Consider the following 21968-nt stretch of genomic DNA (forward strand, 5'->3'; position numbering starts at 1 on the left):
TGAAAGTGTCTGTCCTAAAACTTCGGCCAAGATTAAATATTATGTGTGCATTTCTGATGGTTTTAACTCTAAAATAGTTATTTTGCCAGTTTTAAGTAACTAAATCACTTGAGGAAAAACAGGCTTATATTAAAAAAGGCTCAATTTGCAAATGTTTTCCTTTATATGTGGTTTAAAGTCTTGTACAGCTGTGTAGTGGGAGCAATGGTGGAAATACCTTCTCTGTTTTATTTATTTATCCAAGTCTGGGTATTCCTTGTTCCTCACCAGGCCTCTTCACTGGTTTTTCCACTCAATCCTCTGTGTCACAGCCAAGTTAATCTTCCTGAACTCTGGCTATTATCATAGCACTTAAGAGGTTTTTCTTTACTTTCAAATTAACTTCAGAATGTCTATCCTGGACTTTCAAAAGGCATTCCCTGGCTTAGTCCCCACCTTTATTATAATCTCATCTCTCATTACCCTGTCTTCTGCCACATTGAAGGACTTGTTCCTTCAGTGTTTTTTGCATTTGTTTGTGGATTTTTCTATCTAGAATGCCCCTTCTTCCCGTTTCATTCTGTCCAAGTCTTATTTATCAAAGGTCTAGTCTTCTGTTAAGGTCTTTACTAATCCTCTGAGGTGGAGGTAGTACTCCATTGTTCTGAAAACTTGTGCAGTCAGTGAGGAGACACAGTGATGAAGCCACCACTCTTTCTGCCTTTGTGGAATTTAGAGGCTAGGAAAAGAGTGAGGATACCTATGTGTCTCTATATAGATGTCTGTAAAGATAAATAGATACGTATCTTGATATACATTGATCTAGCCAGTGAATTCCATGAAGTCAGAAATAGTGGTGTCTTCACCATTGGAACTCCTTGTTTGTTCTGCATACCTCAGTGAAGGGAAAGGATGAGAACTGTGATGTTCAGCCAGTTCTACTAAATCAACCCATGTTTTGATTTTGTTCATTTATATAGTCTGTATCATCTTACTGGAAATGGTGTATATCTCTTTTTGTATGGTCTTTTTGAATGCAGTAAAATACGCAGTAGTCTTTCACACTAGCAGTGAAAGAAAGTAGGTGTGGGTTAGTCAATGAGTATTGTCAAAATGTTAAGCCTAGTGGGGACTTTGTAGGCCACTTTGTAGGTTCCCTTTTTATTTATTCAGTTGGTCTCATCTCTTTCTAGAATTTAGGCTCAACAATGTTACTAAATGTAATTTAAACAGCTCTTCTGTTTGCATCTTCAGAGCAGTATTCTGAGACCAAATTTTGTTTTTCTGCTTCATCGTGGATGATGCTAACGTTTGTTACTCGTGTGTGTTTATGTGTATGTTTATGTGTGTAAAATGTACAGACATGTTTCTTAAATCTTCAGGGCTTTCACATTTAGTCCAATCACCACTTAGGCATTTATTGACGATATTGATAGACACTAAAATACTATTGTCTCTCCTCAACTACTCTGTCACCACTGTCAGATTTATTCTATACTGCATTTACTTAAGGACCTCAAAGCAACTTAAAGATTAAAAATTACCGAATATTACTTATAGCTCTGCAAGTCCATTATTAAGAGTTGGTTGTTGAGATGGATTTAGGAATTTCTACTCTCAGACTGCAGACTTGTTAAAATTATGATTTTCCTAAGAATAAGAGGAGTTATAGCTGTTTTTTTGTTGGATGCACCTGTTTGTATATTTTTTCCACTGAAATAATCTAAAATAATTTAAAATATGTTATTCTGGTCTATTTTAGTGTTCTGATGTTCTCATTTAATTGTCTGTACTACCAGCTATTTATTCCAGTGAGAAATATGGTAGGTATCAATGCTTATAGAAGTACAGATCTTACTCAACTTATGATGGAGTTGCATCCTGATAAATGAATCATAAATGGAAAATATTGTAAGTTGAAAATACATTTAAAACACTTAACTATCATAGCTTAGCCTACCCTACTTTAAACCTACTCAGAATATTTACATTAGCCTCCAATTGGGCAAAATAATCTAACACAAAGCCTCTTTTTAAAAATTTTTTTTTTAAGATTTTATGTATTTGTTTAACAGAGAGAGAGAGAATGAAAGCACAAGCAGGGGGAGTAGCAGAGGGAGAGGGAAAAGCAGGCTCCATGCTAAGCAGGGAGCCTGATCTGGGACTCAATCCCAGGACCCTGGAATCATGACCTGAGTTAAAGGTAGGCACTTAACAGACTGAGCCACCTGATGCCCCCAAAGCCTCTTTTATAATAAAGTGTTGGCTGTTTCATGTAATTTTTTGAATACTATATTGAAAGTGAAAACAAGAATGGTTGTAAAAGTTGTTTACCCTCATGATCGTGTGGAGCTACTGTGTGGGAGAAGATCGAAATTCAGAGTATGATATCACTGAATATGTACCGCTTCTGCACCATCCTAAAATTGAGCCATCTAAGTTAGAGGCTGTCTATATAAACATAATTAGTTTATCCATTATTGCACTAATAATTTGCTTTGAGCCCCCCTCCTCCCTTCCAGTCTATTAAGCTTTTCAAGTTTCTAGAGTTATGGAGGAGTATGTTTTCCATTTAGTTTTTATTAGGAGAAAATAGGATTTGGGGCAGTGATTTCCTATTTCTAAGGTTTGGTTCCTATTTCTTGTAATGTTGTAATGCTTGGATACCCACAAGAAATAAAATTTAAACCATAGTAAATTGTGCATTGAACCAATGTCTGTTCTGATTTCATGTTTACATTTATGTATATCTGGATCAATTCTAGTAATTTAAAATAAATAACTGCATGCTTACCAAAATTTACCAGAACTAACAGCCCTTTTATAGGAAGATTCCTTATTTTAACGTTCTTTACAACTGAAGATTATTCAAATTTGCACAGGTAGGGAGAATCATTGGTTAGGAATATATATATATATATATATATATATATTTTAAATGTTTAAAGGTTTTATTTAGCTTTACCTTAGAGAAAATGGAATTAGCTATATAAATTTCTCTGTGGAAAAAAAAATTATCATGGTTTAGAGAAATTAGAAGTGGGAAGTTAGGATTATTTTCTGTTGCATTTTTTGCCTTCTAATAAAGCTAGAAATAGAATGTGGGATTAAAGGAAGTATTGAAATCTACATGAACTATTAAACAACAAATGAGGCCTGTGTGAATGCTGACGTACTCCTTTAAATACAAAATGTGGTATGATGGAGAAAATGAGACTTCTGTGGTTGGACCTGAATTTCAGTCTGTAACCCTACATTACTTATTTATTAATACTGCTAAGCCTCAGTATGCAAAGTACTCAGGACAGTTTCTTGCTTAGATTAGGGGATTGCTAAATTATTATAGAAAAGGCAAATTACAATTTGTGCTGATTTTACCTAAAATGCTTTTTCCTCAGGTGTTTGGTTGTAGGAATTGCCCAATGAGCTGTAGTGTTGTTGGAAGTAAAGCAGGAAAGATTTAGTGATAAAAGAGGCAAGGACCCAAAATTGCGCATGATCTTTCAGAAACTCAAGTTGACGGGAAGCGAAGATGGCCAAGAGAGACACCAGTATTTTTGCTAATTGTTTGGTTGAGATACTTTGTAGCAGTAGTAGGTATCCATCAACCTGATCGTATCTCACTAAAACCAAATAAGCAGTGCTTTCAGAGAAAGTTGAATTCACATTTCAAGAAATCTGGGCTTAGTAAATCTTTGCATTTAATATTTCATTGCCCTGTTTGACTTTGTCTCTTAATGATATAAACCTTTATTTAGTGTGTTTAGTTCACCAAGCATTTCCATTGTGTGCAATCCCTTTTCAGCTTCAACTATCTGAAGCTGATAGTTTGGTATCCATTTTCTAATTTTATACAGGGGGAAACTAGGTTAAGTGATATAGTCTGGGTTATACTGATTGAAGGAAGGACCGAAGGAAGAAATGGGACTCTTTCTGCTGAAAGAGTTAAGTTCCCACTTTGCACACATCTTTTTCTGGAGCTCCCACTTGTCATTTATTAGTGTGGTGAGTGCTTCCTGGGTGGAGGTAAAAGCTTACTATGTAGGGCTAAATGATCAACTCTGAGTTCTAGTCACTTTCCCTGGCAGTTGAGAGGAATTTAAGGATTATGATTCCTAATAAACATGTAATTACTTATTTAAAGACTATGGTTGTGAAAAATAACATTTTATTATCATTCTAATATATCCTTGTTTATTAATTTCCCATTTAACTGCCTGCCTTTATTAAAGAAAACTTAATATTTGCTTCTGCTTAGGAAGCCGTTATTCTCCTGTCAGTAGTTTTAGGACCTGCTCGTTCAACTTTTTTAACCTTCTAGACAAAAGATTTTGAAACTGAAACCTGACTTCAGGCTATTCAAGGAAGAGCTTCAGTAAGAATTTGATTTGAGGCAAATGGTAATTGGATGACTTTTGTATGTAAGGCATGCATGGTAGCACTATTTTTAGTTATGACAGATGACATTTTATGATTACCAAGTGTAGGCAACTCTTCTTACTCTATATTGGGTCAGAGGTTTTTATTTTGAAGAAAAGATTGTAGTGTACAGAGTTATTTTTAAAATAAATTTAGTTTGGTAAAGATGCTACTGCTTTTAGCACTGCACAAAACACAAAATAAAAAATTTTCAGATTTTTATTTTGGAAAGAAAAGTGGGTACCACTGCAGGGAGTAAATCATTTTTTTTCTAAATAACCAGAATTTATTTAAATGGGTCAGCAATATTTTATTACAGTAGTCCATAAGCATTTCTCACAGTTATGGAAGGACAGGCACTATTAAATTAACCTCAGATATTTAAAAGGATATTTCTTGAATATATTGTAAAAGACTAAAGTTAAAGCTACAGTAGGTTACCTTGCATGAGCAACACTTTATTTTTCAGTATAGGAGACTTGAGGAACCATGAAACGTTAATAAGCTTTTTTTTACTTTTTTTTTTTTTTTTAAAGATTTTATTTATTTGACAGAGAGAGAGGTCACAAGTAGGCAGAGAGAGAGGGGAAGCAGGCTCTCCGCTGAGCAGAGAGCCTGATGCGGGACTCGATCCCAGGACCCTGAGATCATGACCTGAGCTGAAGGCAGAGGCTTAACCCACTGAGCCACTCAGGCGCCCCAAGCTTTTCTTATACAAGCCCTTTGTGTTAATTTTGTTATCTCAAGAATAAAGAGGCCATTAAACTCTTTATTCATAAACAGAACTAATAATTACAAAAGAATCCTAAGTCAGCATTATAGTGACCCTGTATTTCTTATTTCAGGATATCCTTTATTTTCATTTAAAAATAGTATAGTTTTGAATTTAAGTGTTTCTGTTCCTAAGAATAGTCTGGCCACTGTTCAGACAATGCAGCAAATATTAATGAAGCTGGTAAGGGGAGTGAGTATGAAGATGAAAGGCAGTCATCAGTTCTTCAGGGTGTAGTAAGAAGATATAAAATCCTTTAAAATGATACTATTTTATAAGCTATCTGAAAGCATTGCTGTTTGTTACTGAGTAAGTGTAGATATCTGAAAATAGTTTAGGTAAAACTAATGTGAAATACAAAACAGATAATGTTTTTGAATAAGAATTAGTACATGCCTCAAACTGGCATAAAGTATGCATTCATTCTAAGCAGTCAGTAATATTTATTGAAAGTTTATCTGGGGATATGGTAGATAATAAGGCAACATGCCTCTTGTGGGGTTTACAACCTAGTAGAGAAACATGTTAAAACAAGAATTATTTTTAGTTTACTTTTAATTTTTTTAGGTGCATAATTCATTGATTTTTAGTATATTCATAAAATTATGCTGCCATCATCATTATCTAATTCCAGGGCATTTTCATTCACCCCCCCGCCCCCGAAACCCCATACCCATTAGCAATCACTCCTCATCTCTACCCCTCTCAGCCCATGACAACCACTAATCTATTTTCTGTCTCTTGTAGAGTCACCTATTCTTAGACATCACATATAGGGAGGATCATACAATGTGTGATCTTTTGTGTCTGGCTTCTTTCACTTAACGTCATGTTTTCAAGGTTTATCCATGTCGTAGCATGTATTGGTGGTTCATTCCTTTTTATGGACCAGTGATATTTCATTGTATGGAATTGATAAACTGTATTTTGTTTATCCATTCATCAACTTTTGAATTGGGTTTTTTCCTCTTTTTTGGTTGTTATGGATAATGCAGCTATGAACATAAGTTTTTGTATGAACACAGGTTTTTTTCTAGTCTTTTGGCTAGAAATTCCTAAGAGTAGAATTGCTATGTTGTGTGATAAATCTCTGTTAACTTTCTGAGGAATTGCCATACTGTTTTTCACAGTGGCTGAATTTTGTATTTCCATCAGCAGTGTAAGAGGGTCCTAATCTTTTCACTTCCTGCCGACACTTGTTGTTGTCCATCTTTTTAATATTAGCTATTCTAGTGGGTCTGAAGTGTTATCTGATTATCGTTTTGGTTTATATTTCTCTAATAACTAATGATGATGAGCATCTTTTTATTGCTTATTGGTCATTTGTATACATTCTTTGAAGAAATGTCTATTCAAATCCTTAGCCCATTTTTAATTACCTTATTTGTGTTTTATTGTTGTTAAGTGTTTTTTATATAATGTGAATGCAAGTCTCTTATCAGATGTTTGATTTGTGAAAATTTTCTCCCATTCCGTGGGCTGTCTTAATTTTTTTTTAAAGATTTTATTTATTTATTTGACAGAGAGATCACAAGTAGGCAGAGAGGCAGGCAGCTAGAGAGGAGGAAGCAGGCTCCCTGCTGAGCAGAGAGCCTGATGCAAGGCTCCATCCCAGGACCTGAGCTGAAGGCAGAGGCTCAACCCACTGAGCCACCCATGTCTTCTTAATGTTTTTTTCTTAATGTTTTTTTTAACATTTTTAAACATTAACTATTTAACATTTCTTAATGTTTCTTCTTAGTGTTTTTTGAAGCACAAAATTTTTCATTTTTGATGAGGTCTAATCTTTTTCTCTTACTGGATGTGCTTGTGGTGTCATATCAAAGAAACTACTGCCTGATCTAAAGTCATGAAGATGTGCACCTGTTTTTTTTCTTCTAACGGTTTTATAGTTTAAGCTTTTCAGGTCTGTGATTCATTTTGAGTTAGTTTTTGTGTATGGTGGAAGGTAGGAGTCCAACAACTTTTTTTTTTTTTTACAGTTATATACTGCATATATACCCTTGTTCCAGCACCGTTTGTGAAAAATTTCTCCCACTGAATTGTCTTGACACTCTTGTTGAAATCAGCTGATTGTGAATGTGTTTATTTCTGTACTATTAATTTTATTCCATTGATCCATTGATCTGTTGTCCATCATGGTGCAACTACCACACTGACTGGATTACTGTAGCTTTGTAGGTTTTGGAAAAAGGAAGTGTGAATTCTCCATGTTTGTGATTCTTTTCAAGATTGTTTCGGCTATTCTGGATACTTTGTGTTTTTCAGTACAGTCTACAATTGGCTTGTCAATTTCTGTTAACAGCAGGTAGGCTTTTGATAACGATTGTATTGTACCTAGACCAGTTTGAGGAGTATTACCATCTTAATAATAATGCCTTCTAATCCATAAACTTGAGATGTCTTTTCCATTTATTTAAGTCTTCTTTGATTTCTTTCAACAATATTTTGTGGCTTTTAGTTCTAAGTCTTGGGGTTTTTTTCACTTTAAGTATTCTTTTTGATGTTATTGTAAGTGAAGTTATTAATTCATTTTCAGATTACTCATTGCTTTTATAGAAATACAGTTAATTTTTATATATTAATTTAATCTTCTGTCCTGCATCCTTTCTGGACTTGTTTATTCTAGTAACTGTTTTGTGGATTCCTTGGAATTTTATATATATAAGATCATGTTATCTACAAGTAGAGATAGGTTATTATAGTCAGGATGTCTTTTATTTCTTTTTGTTGTCTTAAAATTGCTCTACCTCATACCTCCAGGACAGTGTTGATCAGTGGAAAGAACAGGTATCTCAGTCTTGTTCCTGGTCTTAAGCAGAAAGCTTTCAGTCTTTCACCATTAAGTATGATGTTAGCTGTGGGTTTTTTGTATACCCTTCATCTGGCTGAAGACATTCTTTCTGTTACTAGTTTGTTGAGAGTTTTTGTAATGAAGGGGTGTTGGATTTTTGTCAGATCCTTTTTCTGTAACAATTATGATGCTCATGCAGTTTTTGACCTTAATTCTGTTAATATGGTGTGCTATATTGAATGGTTTTCATATGTTGAGCCAATTTTGCATTTCTTAAAGATTTTATTTTTATTTACTTGAGAGAGAGCACGAGAGTGGAGAAGGTCAGAGGGAGAAGCAGACTCCCCATGGAGCTGGGAGATGATGTGGGACTTGATCCCGGGACTCCAGGATCATGACCTGAGCTGAAGGCAGTCACTTAACCAACTGAGCCACCCAGGCGCCCCAACTTTGCATTTCTGAGATAAATACCACTTGGCCATGGTGTATAATGCTTTTTATGTGTTGCTGTATCCAGTTTGCTAGTATTTTGTGTCTATATTAATAAGGGATATTGGTTTGTGGTTTTCTTGCCATGTCTTTGCCTGATTTTGGTAGCAGGATTGAACATCTAAATTAATAATGGATATAAAGTCTCTTGATGAATATTAGAAGCAATAGCATTTGAATATATTTCTCAGCATTTTGTTAAAAGTTAATAACTACTCCCCTCTGATTGAGAATTAACAATTCTGGAATCTTCCAATATTTCTTCATTAAAATCAATTTAAGGAATCTGAGAGACAAAAATACTGGAGACTATCAATTAAGGTGGCAACCGTGTTTCCTAATATTTTTATAATGTAATATTTTTTTATCCTTATAGCTTCATTAACAATCTTTTAAATTTCTTTACACAAAAATACTGAAATCCTTCTATATTTTGCACAGTGACCTTGGTAAATGTAGATTGCCTCTCAGACCTTCCTGTTCTGGCATACATTAATTTTGTCTTATGTATGACTTCCATTACCTAGTTGTCTTCTCTCTCGTGGCTCTTGTTCCCCTTGTTCCTCCTCAGGGCTTTAAGGTCTGTGGCTCTACCAGAGCCATTCTATGGCGTCTTTCTGTCTGTCTGTCTTTCTTTCTTTCTTTCTTTTAAAAAAGATTTTATTTATTTATTTGACAGAGATCACAAGTAGGCAGAGAGGCAGGCAGAGAGAGAGGAGGAAGCAGGCTCCCTGCTGAGCAGAGAGCCCGATGCGGGGCTCGATCCCAGGACCCTGGGATCATGATCTGAGCTGAAGGCAGAAGCTCCAACCCACTGAGCCACCCAGGCGCCCCATATGGCGTGTTTCAACATGGCTTTGAAGATACCTGTTTTGAGTATTCCTATATAGCTTTTGCATATGTTTATGTAATATGTGTAGTTTACATATAGGATTTTCTGAGCTCTTCCGTTTATTGAAAAGACCTTAATTCTTAGGAATCATATGATAGGAGGAAAGAAAGTATTAGGTTTGGGTTTACTGTATCCTCATGCAGTTAAATTTATTTTAGGCCGTAATGACTGAATACTACTGGACTTTATACATGGATATTCCCATATCATCAACTTTGGGGAAATTGAGCTGGTCCAACCCAAAGCACCAGAGTTACCAACTTGGTTATATACTGTTAAAATTTTAACTATCACCTGGATCTAAATATTTCTTAAGCTAGCATACATTATATCCTCCTCCCCATAGGAAAACCTATTGGGAAAACCACACTCATAAGGTTCTTTAGCAGTAATGAACAGGAATGGAGAGGGGGGAATTTTTTTTTTAAGTATAATAAAAGTATCATAATAATGAAAGTATAATAATTCATGTTTGCCACAAGGGAGGGAGAGAGGCAATTTCACATGGCATAGAAAGAAAGAAGCAAGTTAAACTCATCTATTACCCTAATACTCCAGTACAAATTGTGTTTACTAGATATCCTTTCAGACTTCATGGTTATCTAAGGTTTTAAAATTTTACTATATGAATCTTTTTGTAACATTTTGTTTTTATTTATTAATATGGACATGTTTCTTGGGTAATAGAGGTCTACATCACTATCCTTGCTGGCTGCATAGTGTTCTTTTGCATGGAGATATTTTCTAATTTTACTTAATTAGATTCACATGGCTTAGATTCACATGGCTTTTAAAAGATTTTTTTCACAGTCTAATTAATTATAGTTTTCATCTATGGGAAAATAGCTTCAGTTATATTGGAATAGAGTTCTTTCTTCCTTTTTGGATTTAACTGTGGGTTAAGTAGTCACATTAAAATTTGTGTCTCATTCATTAACCTTCTTGTTAGTTTGACCTTGACTTTCTTGGCCTTTGGGATTCATCTCACATATGGTGATTACCTGCCAACACTGCCTATTCATTATGCATGCATATGTGTGACACTTATTAAGCATATTTATGTGCTGAATCTTAGTTTGACATCATACATGGGGCATACGAGTTTTATCAATAAGAAGCCTGTGTCAAAATCCGTGCTCTATCACTTACTAATTAAGTGATCTGAGTCCAGTCATAGAAGAGCTGGTTCTCACTTTCTTGTCTGAAAGCTGGCCTCTTAGGGTTTTAATAACTGAAAGAGATAATGTTATGTAGTCTATAAATAGTACTTGGCACAGTGTAAGTGCCTGATAAATATTGGCTCAGGAAATAAAGGGAGGTGTGGAAAGTATAGATCAGCAACCTGGAAAAGATTTCTGAAACATCTGTCCGGCTTAAAAGTGTGTAGCTTCTCAGTCTTTTTTTTTTTTTTTTTTTTAACTTCTAGCATACTGTGGCCATAATGATATAGTTTGTAACTGCTTGAAAAATTATAGGAATATGAGATCTTGTTTCCCTAAAGTTTTACTAATGTTTGACAGTTAAAGAAAGCCTTTTTTATTAAGTTTCATTTCAGAAGACTGGTATGTCTAAGTCTTTCTCCCCTCAAAAAAATCTAGAATTAAAAAGGAAGGAGATTTTAAAATTTATCCTTGGCACAGATAATACAGCAATAAAATCTCATTACTACAGATCCACTGATTGGGAATTTGAATGCAGGGCTGATTGTGTATCTTTGTAGTGACTGTATGTTCATTTCTGAAGGTGAAAGAAAAATTATTTATTTAACGCCCTGGTTACTGATGATAAAACTAAGGTCCAGAGAAGCTGGGAGCCTCATCCAGAGTTGTACAGTTGCAGAGACAGTACTAGCCTTGTGGGTCTCCTGAATCCCAGCCACTGGTAATTTCTTCTACCATAGCTATATAGAAATCATACACCAATCATAAATAATTCTTATCAAGTCATTAAAACTGTCCAGACAGTAACTCTTAGGTTAGTCATTTTTATGTTGTATATCTCAAGCCTGAAGTCATTTCTTTTATAATCAGGTCTTATTGAAGGATTTTTACTGATGGTAAAGAATAGTGAAGATAGCTGCATTTATTTTAACTTATTACCAATAGTGATTTTGAAGGTTAATAAATGTTTTAGAGCACTTTGAGAACCATACATTTTTATAAGGCAGCATTTCGTTCATGTAAAAATTTGAGATGTATTTTACTTGCTGATTCTTCTAGGTTATCAGCTTTTTGTTCTGTTAGTGAAATCTTAGATAAGTTTGAAAATCCTTTTCCATGTGTCTTCTAAAGCAACATGATTATAACAGCAATATGATTTATTAACTTGCAGGTTAATCATGAGGTTGAAACTTTCTTTATATTTAATACCTTAATAAGAATGGTAATAGTGATTGTAATGGTATTCATAATAACAACAATAAATAACAGCCTGGGCATTTATTAGGAATTTGTTAAATGCTGTTGTGTACTATATATTCACTATCTTATTAATGAAAAATTTTGTTAATTCATTTTCTCTCTTAATCGTCACAATATCTCATTAGGATCATTCCTATTGTGTACACATTCTATAGATACAGAAGCTGAGGTACAGAGAGATTTGGTGACTTGCTTGAGGTCACATAGTTGGTAAGTTATGGAGCGAGTTGTTGAGTGTAGGTGATCCAACACCAGAATCTAAGTGCTTTGTTCGGGGCACAGGGGAGCCCACAGGGAAAAATTATGTTACTAAGAGCAGTCTTCATCATTGCCTCCCCCACGCTCCCAGGTACCCTGTTTAAGAAAACAAAACTACATTAATCATGAGAACCATTGCTAGCAGAGACTTATGAGGCCTACATCTTTACATATTCTAGATCTACCCATTCTTTAGGACCCAGCTCAACTTCTGTCTTTTTCGCAGTCTTTAAAATGTCCTCCATTTTTTCCTTTTTCTCAATTGTAATGATGGTGCAGCAGTGATTTTATAATTTTTTTGTCATTGTTTTTATATGTCTTACTGTCTTCTTAGAATTGTAGTGTTTTAGAGTTGGACAGGGTCTTAAAGAAAAGTCCACATCCCCATTTTCAGGTTTTTAATTAATTCTACTAGGTTGAGTTCCATGAACAGTATCAGTTCAATAAATGTTTGCTGAATGTCACAAATCTATTAGCATCGCTTGCTGTCTCTTTATTCAGTATGACATTATTTATGATGTCATTTTTATAGCCATAGATACACTGCTTCAAGTTCTGGTTATTTCTCAGTTGTGCTACTATATTTGTATAATAGTAGAAACTAGTTGAATAGAACAAAACTAAGATGTTTTAGGCAGGGTTGGAACAAGCTTGAGGTGGGAGAAAATGTGAATAAAGAATTAAAATCAAAGGTTGAACACAAAGCTGTAAATCATACAATGTTAAATTAGTAGCATTTAAATCAAATCAGAGGATAACAGAGTGTTTCCTAAACATAATAAATGTTGATCCCCTGCTATGTTTCAGACACTGTAACTAGATTTAAAATGTCTTAATTAGCACTCATGATAAATACTAACAGGAATTGAGGTCTTCATAATGACATCTAACATTTTACATTTCACATACATAGTTTTCCCCCACAGAAGTACCCCTAATGGTAAAAGAAAATCACATACCTTAGAGAACCAAAGCAACCTTTGGAAATGTGTTTTTTGTTACCTTCTTTATCTTAAAAATTAACAGGTATTTAAGATTGTACTCAAGAATATGCCCATACTTATGTTACTATAAGAATATTAAACACCCCCTCAATCCCCTAGTTGTTCACAGTCCAGAGAGAGACAAATTATGTTTAGCCTGTGAATTCAGGAACCCTCTGGCACACTGCAGAAATCTTTGTGTGTTGTACATAACCCGACTTTAAGACCACAGGCGTATGGTTATTTGATCCCCACTATGGCTCTGTGACCATAGGCCAAGAACAAATTTGCTAAGTTTGGCTTTGTCTGACTCCTTACTATTAATAAATATTATATAACAGTGTAACACATTGAGTTTTTCTTTTTTTATTTGACATCTACATTTTTATGGCATTGTATTTATCTGCTCTCAAGAGAAGTAGCTTTTCAGGTATTCTAAAGCATGTTTTCCTTTGTCTTTGGTGTTGTAGGCAATTTTTGTTTTAATGATAATAGCCAGGTTAGGTTACAGTTTCATTATGTTTCTCAAAGAGATCTCTTAAAAGCAGAGTCATAGAACTCCTATGTGTAGCTTTTCATAGTTTTATTAACTTCTTGAACTAGTGATTTTTCTGCAAATATATTTTTACATCATTGGTATCATTTTAGTAAGTGTGTTAAGATTTTTTTCCGTTATTTGTATTTATATTATGCAATGAACAAAGTTGAAAGCTTTCAAGATAATATTTTTAAAAACTTGTTTTGGATTAGAAGTCTGCTATACTGGACTTGAGAGATTGAATGATCTTGTATAGCAAGAGTGATTTGGACAGGAAGGAAACAGATTTGCATGAGGAAAATTAATGGTAAATAGATGGAGGTATGATTCTAATTTCTACTTCGAATGGGTTTAAAGTGCAGCTTACAAAGTTAATCTTTCTCTAACAATTTAGGTTTTGGTTTTGCTTTTAGAGACCTTTTTGTTTTTGTAGGTGGAGCAAGTATAAATGTGCCAAATTCAAATGGATAAAATAATGTTCTAATTTCAGATTTCTTCTTCTTTAATTTTTAGTTGTTGACCTCCTCTACTGGAGAGACATTAAGAAGACTGGAGTAGTGTTTGGTGCCAGCTTATTCCTGCTGCTTTCACTGACAGTATTCAGCATTGTGAGCGTAACTGCCTACATTGTCTTGGCCCTGCTCTCTGTGACTATCAGCTTTAGGATATATAAGGGTGTGATCCAAGCTATCCAGAAATCAGATGAAGGCCACCCATTCAGGTGAGATGTCTGGAAAACAAGGCACACCTTGGCAACACTATAAACAGGATTAGTATTAAGACTTCATTCTGTAGAGTTACCGGCGTGCATTTTTTACTGCTTAAGGATAATTGTAGATTATTACTAAAAGGCCATACCAAAAGCATCTGCTTTTGAGATTTTTGAGTAAATGTCATTTCATGGGCTCTTGGGAAAATACTGGATTTGTGTGTCATTAGCCTAACTTTACTATGTGCCAGTAATATTTATTAGAACTAGGTATTTGATTATCTAATTTTACTTTAATGGGAACTATATCGTTTTAACATGGTTAGAATTGGTGAAAGTTCTGTTTTCTTTATTGCTTCCTTTTCGTGCTGATATTTGAAATACCTTTCTTACCACTGGCATGTGCATGTTTTTCTGTAATGGTATCTTGTCATGCCTATGTGTCCTCTTGCCCTTCCTTCTCTGCCTAGTTTTCTGTTCTTATTCCCTAAGGCATACTTTTGTATCCTCTTGTTATCCTTTGATGAGCCACTCCTTGTCTCCAAACTATCATCTTCTGCCCTGACTTTTATGAGTACATGCTCATATCATGTATCTGATTGGTAATGGGACATACCTTCGTTTGGGTCTTCTACCCTAACTTCAGACTCAGCATGTATTTCCCCCCAGTTTCAAAAAATTGAAATACGATTCATGTATTACAAAATTCAGTGGTTTTTAGTATGTTCTCAGAATTGTATAGTCATAACCATCTAACTCCAGATTTTCTCAAAATTTTTAAAAAAGAAATTTTCTACCCACTGGTACTTATTTCCCACCCAGCCCCTGACAACCACTAACTTAACCATGTCTGTAAATGAACGTTTTTTTTGTTTTTTGTTTTGTTTTCTCAAACTTGTCAGTTTCTATCAGTAACACCACTACTGTCCCCATTTTCAGACTCCCAATTTTGATGTCTTTATTTCCATCTCGGGTAAAGAAGATAACTAAGTTGTATTGTTTTCTCCTGCTTCCTCAGTGAAGACCGCAAGCCCATAAAGCCAGGGACCAAATTCAGTCTGCTTCCTGCTTTTGTAAATAAAGTCTTATTAGAACACAGGCATACTCAGTCATTTAGCTGTTTTCATCATGTTGTAATAGCAGAGTTAGACAGTTGTGACAGAGACTATATATGGACTTCAAAGCCTAAAATATTTAACTCTTCGCTCTTTACAGAAAAAGTTTATCTACTTGTTCACTTGGGGTTCTGGTTACCTTGGTTTACTTCAACTTTTATACGTGGTATCCGCTTTTCCTCAGATAATACTTTAATTATATTTTTAGGTATTTGGGCTTTCTGTTCACTACAAGATCAAGTCCAAATATCTTTATCTTGTCTCTCATTCACCCGTTCTAGGGTTTTATTTCCATTCATACTGCCTTTTAGCTTCTCAGATGAACTAATCTATTACACTTCTTATTTAGTTCTGATTTCAAGATGTAACTTTTTGAAGGTTTCCTTAACACTCGGTCCAGATGATCTGAGGGTTCATTTCCTATTGCAGTAAGTATGGCTTTGAGATATTCTCGAATTGTTCTAATTGTTTTGTATATAGACATCATTTTTTCTCTTTTGGTAAGGCAGGTATCTATGTGGGCATGAATGAGTGTGTAATTACCAAGAACATTATCTAGTTGATATTAATGGGTAAATGTAAACTGATTTTCAGACTTTACAAGAAGAGATCTACTAAATTATTTTGCTTGTCTTGCTCTAGTGCTCTCTTCATATTGATGAAGTAATGATGCTATATAGGTTTGGGGAAGAGACCGACTTTTGTGAATGCTCTTATGTCTTTGGTCTTTTATGTACATACTTAATTTTCATAATAACTCAGCGAGACAGATGGTATTATTCCATTCCAAAAGAGGGAAACATACTTAAAGTTCAGTAACTTGAGATTGCAACTTCAAAATGGCAGAGCTGTAGCATGCCAAAAATAATAGAGGAATATGATTTTTAATTAGATAAATTGAAGTATTTAAAAATATTGTCAAGCCAAAACTTCTAAATTATCTACACCATAAATTTTTGACATCTTTTATTTTAAAGAGGATTTTGGGGAAAAGAAATCTAGTGATTTTCTTAATTCTTATTTCTTGAGAAACACTTTATTCTTCATTCAGAGGCCTTTTTTTTACAGTCCTGAATTCAGCCGACATGCCAGTTAAATCCTGTTGGACAGTTTTTCCAAGTACCACACTAATGGTGGTACTGTGCAGTCTGTGTGTAATACCTCCGGACACTGGAAAAGAGTGGTGGCAGTGCTGGCCTTGCATTAATAACACATACATGCCCATTGAATGAATGTAAATATCCCCAGGATTTCCTTGATGGAGAGTGCCAGCTTTGTGCCTGCTGGCCTCGCATCTTGTCTTCAGCAGGAACAAAAGCAGTGGTACAAAGAAACAGAATACCAACTTAAAGTTACTTCAGCTTCTGTTCGGTGTTTCCCAAAGCTGCACAAATAAACTATTGCTGATTTAAGCGTAGATGTGACTCTTTGATCATTTTTAACTTGATAATAACAACATGATATGTGCTGGTTAATCAATAATAATCGTCTGAGTGCTGTGCCATCATAGGAAGGATATATTCCTGGTCTTTAACTAAAAGTTTACACTTTCACAGGAAAAATAAACAAGTATATACATGTCCATATTCCAGGGCTGGATATGGTCAGTACTATAATAATACTATAAAAGAAAGCATTATTAGAATTGGATAAGAGGGTCTTAGGGAAGAAAGAGCCAAAGAGGCTTCATGTGTGGGTGGAATTTGAGATGGGCTAACTGAGTGGCTATGCTATTACTAGGTGTGAGAAGAGAGCATTGTGGATCAGGAAAACAGTATGATGAACAAAAGCAGTAAGATTAAAAAATGTTTGATGAATGGCTCATATTTGCCTGCCAGCATAGTGAGTGGTGAGAAAACAGGTTGGAAAGATTGAATAGGGCTCTGGTTGAAAAGTTGGAACCTTAGAATCACAGAATGTTTGAGCCGCAAGAGACTTAAGAAGGTCTGTTTCTCTAATTTTAGGGAGTGGGAACCGTGAGCCTGAGAAGTCAAATGACTTTGCAAGGTTACACAGAGAGATAGTAGCAGGTCTTCTGACTCCTACCTGAGTTCAGTCTAAGTAGCACTATCTAGGATAGCTTAAGTAAAATGAATTTGGCATTGGCTGAAGGAGTGGATTAGGATGCAGACAGACTAGCGATTGGTTTGGAGACAGAACATTCCAGTTTTTAAATAATGTACACTTATACTAGAGAGACAGCACAGTGAGTAAAAACAAAGAGACATATTTGGGGCATATTACAGAAGTCAGCTATGGGACAGGGACTTACGAGAGGACTGTTCTTTCCAGTATGAGTAAACGAGTGTCCACCAACGTTGGGGAATGATGAAGAGGGACTGGGTTTTAAGGAGCTACGTCCAGCGATAGGAAAGAGAGCTTAGTATTTCTGAGTTGGTTCTACTCCACCAAGATAAAATGGCTTCTTTGAACAATAACAATGAAGCAGTTCCTTGCATTCCTGCAAATGACTTCTTCATTACAGTTTTCTTAAATAGGACGATTCCACCGCTCTTAGTATAGATTAAGGCATCTTCATGGACAGTAACTATTACGTTTTACTACCGTTAGCATCATACTTTTGGCAGCCATTTCACTATCTGGACCTTGACATATTGGGCAGTTTCTCCTGAAAAGTTAGGCTGAGAGAGTGTAGTATTTGGGGAATGGGATCTTTGTTAGGAAGATCTAATGAGACAGCATAAAGTCAGCTTGAAGAAAAAACCCAAACCCATAGTAGTAACTACCATTTGTTGAGTGCTTCTCTGCGTCTGCCTGTATTAAGCGTTGAACTCACTGAATCCTCAGGACAGTAACTTTGCGAAGTTACACAGACAAGTGAAGTGACAGAGCTTAAGAGTCACGCCCAGATCAGTCTGACTTTGAAGGATTTTTTTCTGTGTTCATCAGCTGACCCTGTGCATGTCAGTGAAATATGCATGGGTTGGTGAATTTTTACATTGTACCTAATTAGGAAATAGTAGGTTTTTATAGTAAAATATTAATGACTTCTTTTACAGATACGTAATTGCTGAATGAGAGACATCCAGGGACAATCACTGTGACCAGTGACAGTTAAGATGTATTTCGTTTTCCAGGGCATATTTGGAATCTGAAGTCGCCATATCTGAGGAGTTGGTTCAGAAATACAGTAATTCTGCTCTTGGTCATGTGAACTGCACGATAAAGGAACTCAGACGCCTCTTTTTAGTTGATGATTTAGTTGATTCTCTGAAGGTAAGTTTATTTGCTTTTCATTTTTGATATACCCAGAATTTAATATCAAATAATGGAGTGAAAATTTCTACTTTTCTATAGGAAAGGAAGTGACACAGATGTAGTGAAATCAAACTAATGTAAACTTAGAAGTCAGAAATCAGAATCCCATCAAATATTTAAAATGGAGGAAAGTACTATTCCTTTCTAAAGGAAAATAAGTTATAAATTTATACTTTTGGAGATCACAAAGATTAGAAGTGAGAAGATTATATACTTATCACGATGAGCATTGAGTAATATATAGAATTGTTGAAACTGTATTGTACACCTGAAACTAATGTAATACTGTATGCTAACTATACTGGAATTAAAATTAAAAACTAAATTTTTAAAAAGTGCAACAAAAGAGAAAAAGTGAGAAAATTAAAGGGAATTTTCACTGTAGGAATAAAGATTACCTAATAGAGTTGATACCAGATGTAATTTAATTTGTTTGCCCTTTTAGAGTCTGGCAGTAAATTTCTTGGCTTATGTTTGATTTATATACTCACATAAGCTATTTCATATCTTAGACTCTTTCTTGGAATGTTTGTTCTGGAAAAACTTTAATACTTGGAAACACCTCAACTAATATTCAGTTGGTAATTATTGGAAGTCTTTCTTCAGTTTTTGAATCTTGCTATAGCAGCTGTTAGGGTCTCACCTTGCCAGTAAATTTACCCAAAGCTCACTGACTCAAAGCAAATACTAAACCAACTTCTAACATGAGCTCCAAGCACTGGGACTTTAGTTCTTGACATAAAACATTTGTGTTTTTTGTGTTATAGCCTGTGACTCTGCGTAAGACAGACTTATTTCCAGTCTACACCTGGGTAGAAATGTACCATGGTAATATTTAGTTTTTCTTTCACGAGAGCTAGGTGCTAGTTTGCAATTTATCATGCAAAAGAGGGATATCCTAGCAATATGATGATTGGGCCTTTAGACTCCGTGAAGCAATTTCTGAACTGGTCAGAATACATTTAAATATTCAATGCTTTTAACAAGCATTTTAGCCTTAATAAACCAATAAATGGATATTATTTTCAGCTGTATCCTTTTCTCAGCTTACAACCCAGACTCTCAGTTACTTATAAATAACATTGATGGAAAATAATTTAGGGGGTTCCTGTGTAGCTCAGTCAGTTAAGCATCTGCCTTGGGCTCAGGTTATGATCCTGGGGTCCTGGGATTGAGCCCCTCATCAGGCTCCCTGCTTAGTGGGGAGCCTGCTTCTTCCTCTCCCTCTGCCTGCCCTCATGCTTGCATGTACACACTGTCTCTCTCAAACACGTAAAATCTTGAAAAGGTTTTAGTTTCCTTTTATTACTTAATTTATCTTTTTTGTATAGAGTGCTTGCATTTAGTGATATCCTGTAGTAGTGCTTTGAAATTATCTGATGTCAGTGTGTAAATAAATGATCAAAGCTATATTATTTGGGATGTTTTGGTTTGTTAGTTTCAAAGGGAACAAATGAGAATACTTTGGAGTAAATGAAATAGAACCTTGTACATATGGGTGCTAGACGAACCCGGTCCCTATTCACTGAAGTGATATTTGCTATATTATAGCTTGACAGCTGGGATAGACCATGTGTGAAAAATCATCAAGAAGGTGCTAGTACAGTTTAAGACGAAAAGTTTGTGGGTGGGAATTGGTTGAGAAGACACAGTAAATAGCGATAGAGCTTCAAACAACAAAGGGCCATCTCTGAATTTAGCAGTAAAAATTGCTGGGTTGGGGAAGACCTCAAACAAAATCATCATGAAGCTTGATAAAGGGAGAGAGTCATTATTTTTATAGACTTAATAAAAATTGCAACAGATACAAGGCAGAAGTCATACTACATGTTTGCACAGTGTAATGAAGGCTCAGTATGTCCGTAATACTCTTCTTGAGAGAAGAGGTGTTCTTGAAGAAATCTGTTTAAAAATAAAACAAATTGATCTGGGAATGATTTGTTCCAGTTTTTCCAGCTTTTAGTTTAGTTTAGTTTCCAGTTTTAGTATCTACATGTCTTTCAAAAGAAAACTTTGTTCTTTCAGATTTTATCATCCTCTATATACAGTCCTCTGTGTACATAGTTATGTGTGGAAATACTTGGCAAAGGCTAGAGCAGCATGAAAATGTTAGAGAAGGCATGATTAAATACTAAATAAATACCCTTTAAATCTGTTTTGCACAGATACTTGAAAAAAAGGAGGAAATTTTATGGATAAAATACTTTTCCCTAAGATGAATTACATTTTGCTCTTAAATCTCAATTTTTAATTTCTTTTGAAAATTACCTTAGATGCTCAGGGATTTTTTTTAAAGCAGATGTTATTAATGATGAAAGTAGCAGAAGTGAGAAAAACAGAATTTGATAAATTTTTGCCTTGAGTGGCTTTTATGTATGTGACTTTTGAGTAACAGATGTGGCACACGAGGCAGATTTACTTCCTGAAGCACTCTTATTTTTTTTGAAATTTTCTTATTTTTTGGGAAATGTTCTTTTTTCTTAATATTGAGGAAAAAAGGCTTGTATTAGAATTGTATTTTACTACTTTGTCTCCTTATGGATTAGCAGTACTTTTAAAAAGAAAACTTACTTGAATGCTTAAGTAGTGTTTTTGGCAAACCCAAGGCTCCAGGCATGTAACAGGTTCTTGAGCATATTAACACACAGAGGGAACTTGGCATTTAAGTCTCAAAATATGTTGAAGCAAAAAAATAAGGCAGGCTATGTCTTTTCCTCCGTGTGTAGTGGTGATGGTATGAAGCCCTTGGTAATTCAGTTGCACATTCGGATAATATATACAAAGAGTCTTCCTTGATAACCTGATGGTTCTGTTGCTTGGGGACTTTAGTTAGACCTTTTCTTGTTTTGTTTCTTGTCCTGGGTACCTAGGGTACCTCCAATGTCAATAAACTTTTTCTTTTTACCTTTGGACCCCCCTTTAAAATTTAAAATTCAAATAAAAAATTGACCCCTTTAATTAAAATTAAATCTTAATGTCATTGTGTGTGGGTAGTATAGATTCCATATGTTTCTAATGAATAAGGGTATTAAAGAAACACAGGGTACTTGGGTAAAATGTCTCATTGAAAAAAGCTAACAAAAATCCTAACACTTTTGACTCTTTATAAAAATGACTTAGTATTACCTTTCTATAGAAAGCATTTACCACTCTTATTCATACACAGTTTTTGTATATTCAGTGTTTTGTTGTGTGTTTTGTTTTTTGTTTTTTTTTTTAAGAAAATGATTTCCTTCTGACTCTATTACTTTTTGCCTCTTAGCCACCGCAGCCAGTAGAGTGGTAGATTATCTTTCCTTAAAGCAAGGAAAACAAATTTTT

At 34.9% G+C, this 21968-nt stretch overlaps 1 protein-coding gene across 4 annotated transcripts in view; it reads left to right on the top strand.

Moving 5' to 3' along the window:
* RTN4 (reticulon 4) overlaps window positions 1-21968 on the top strand; it is a 72750-nt gene that overhangs the window by 42693 nt on the left and 8089 nt on the right. For all 4 annotated transcript variants that reach the window (XM_082743574.1, XM_082743573.1, XM_082743572.1 and 1 more), the window contains 2 exons: window positions 14058-14265; window positions 18467-18605. In XM_082743574.1, coding sequence (XP_082599700.1) covers window positions 14058-14265; window positions 18467-18605 — 347 coding nt within the window. The remainder of the gene's footprint in view (window positions 1-14057; window positions 14266-18466; window positions 18606-21968) is intronic.

This window comes from Mustela nivalis (assembly GCF_964662115.1).
Source record: "Mustela nivalis genome assembly, chromosome: 8".
NCBI classification, from domain to species: Eukaryota; Metazoa; Chordata; class Mammalia; order Carnivora; family Mustelidae; genus Mustela; species Mustela nivalis.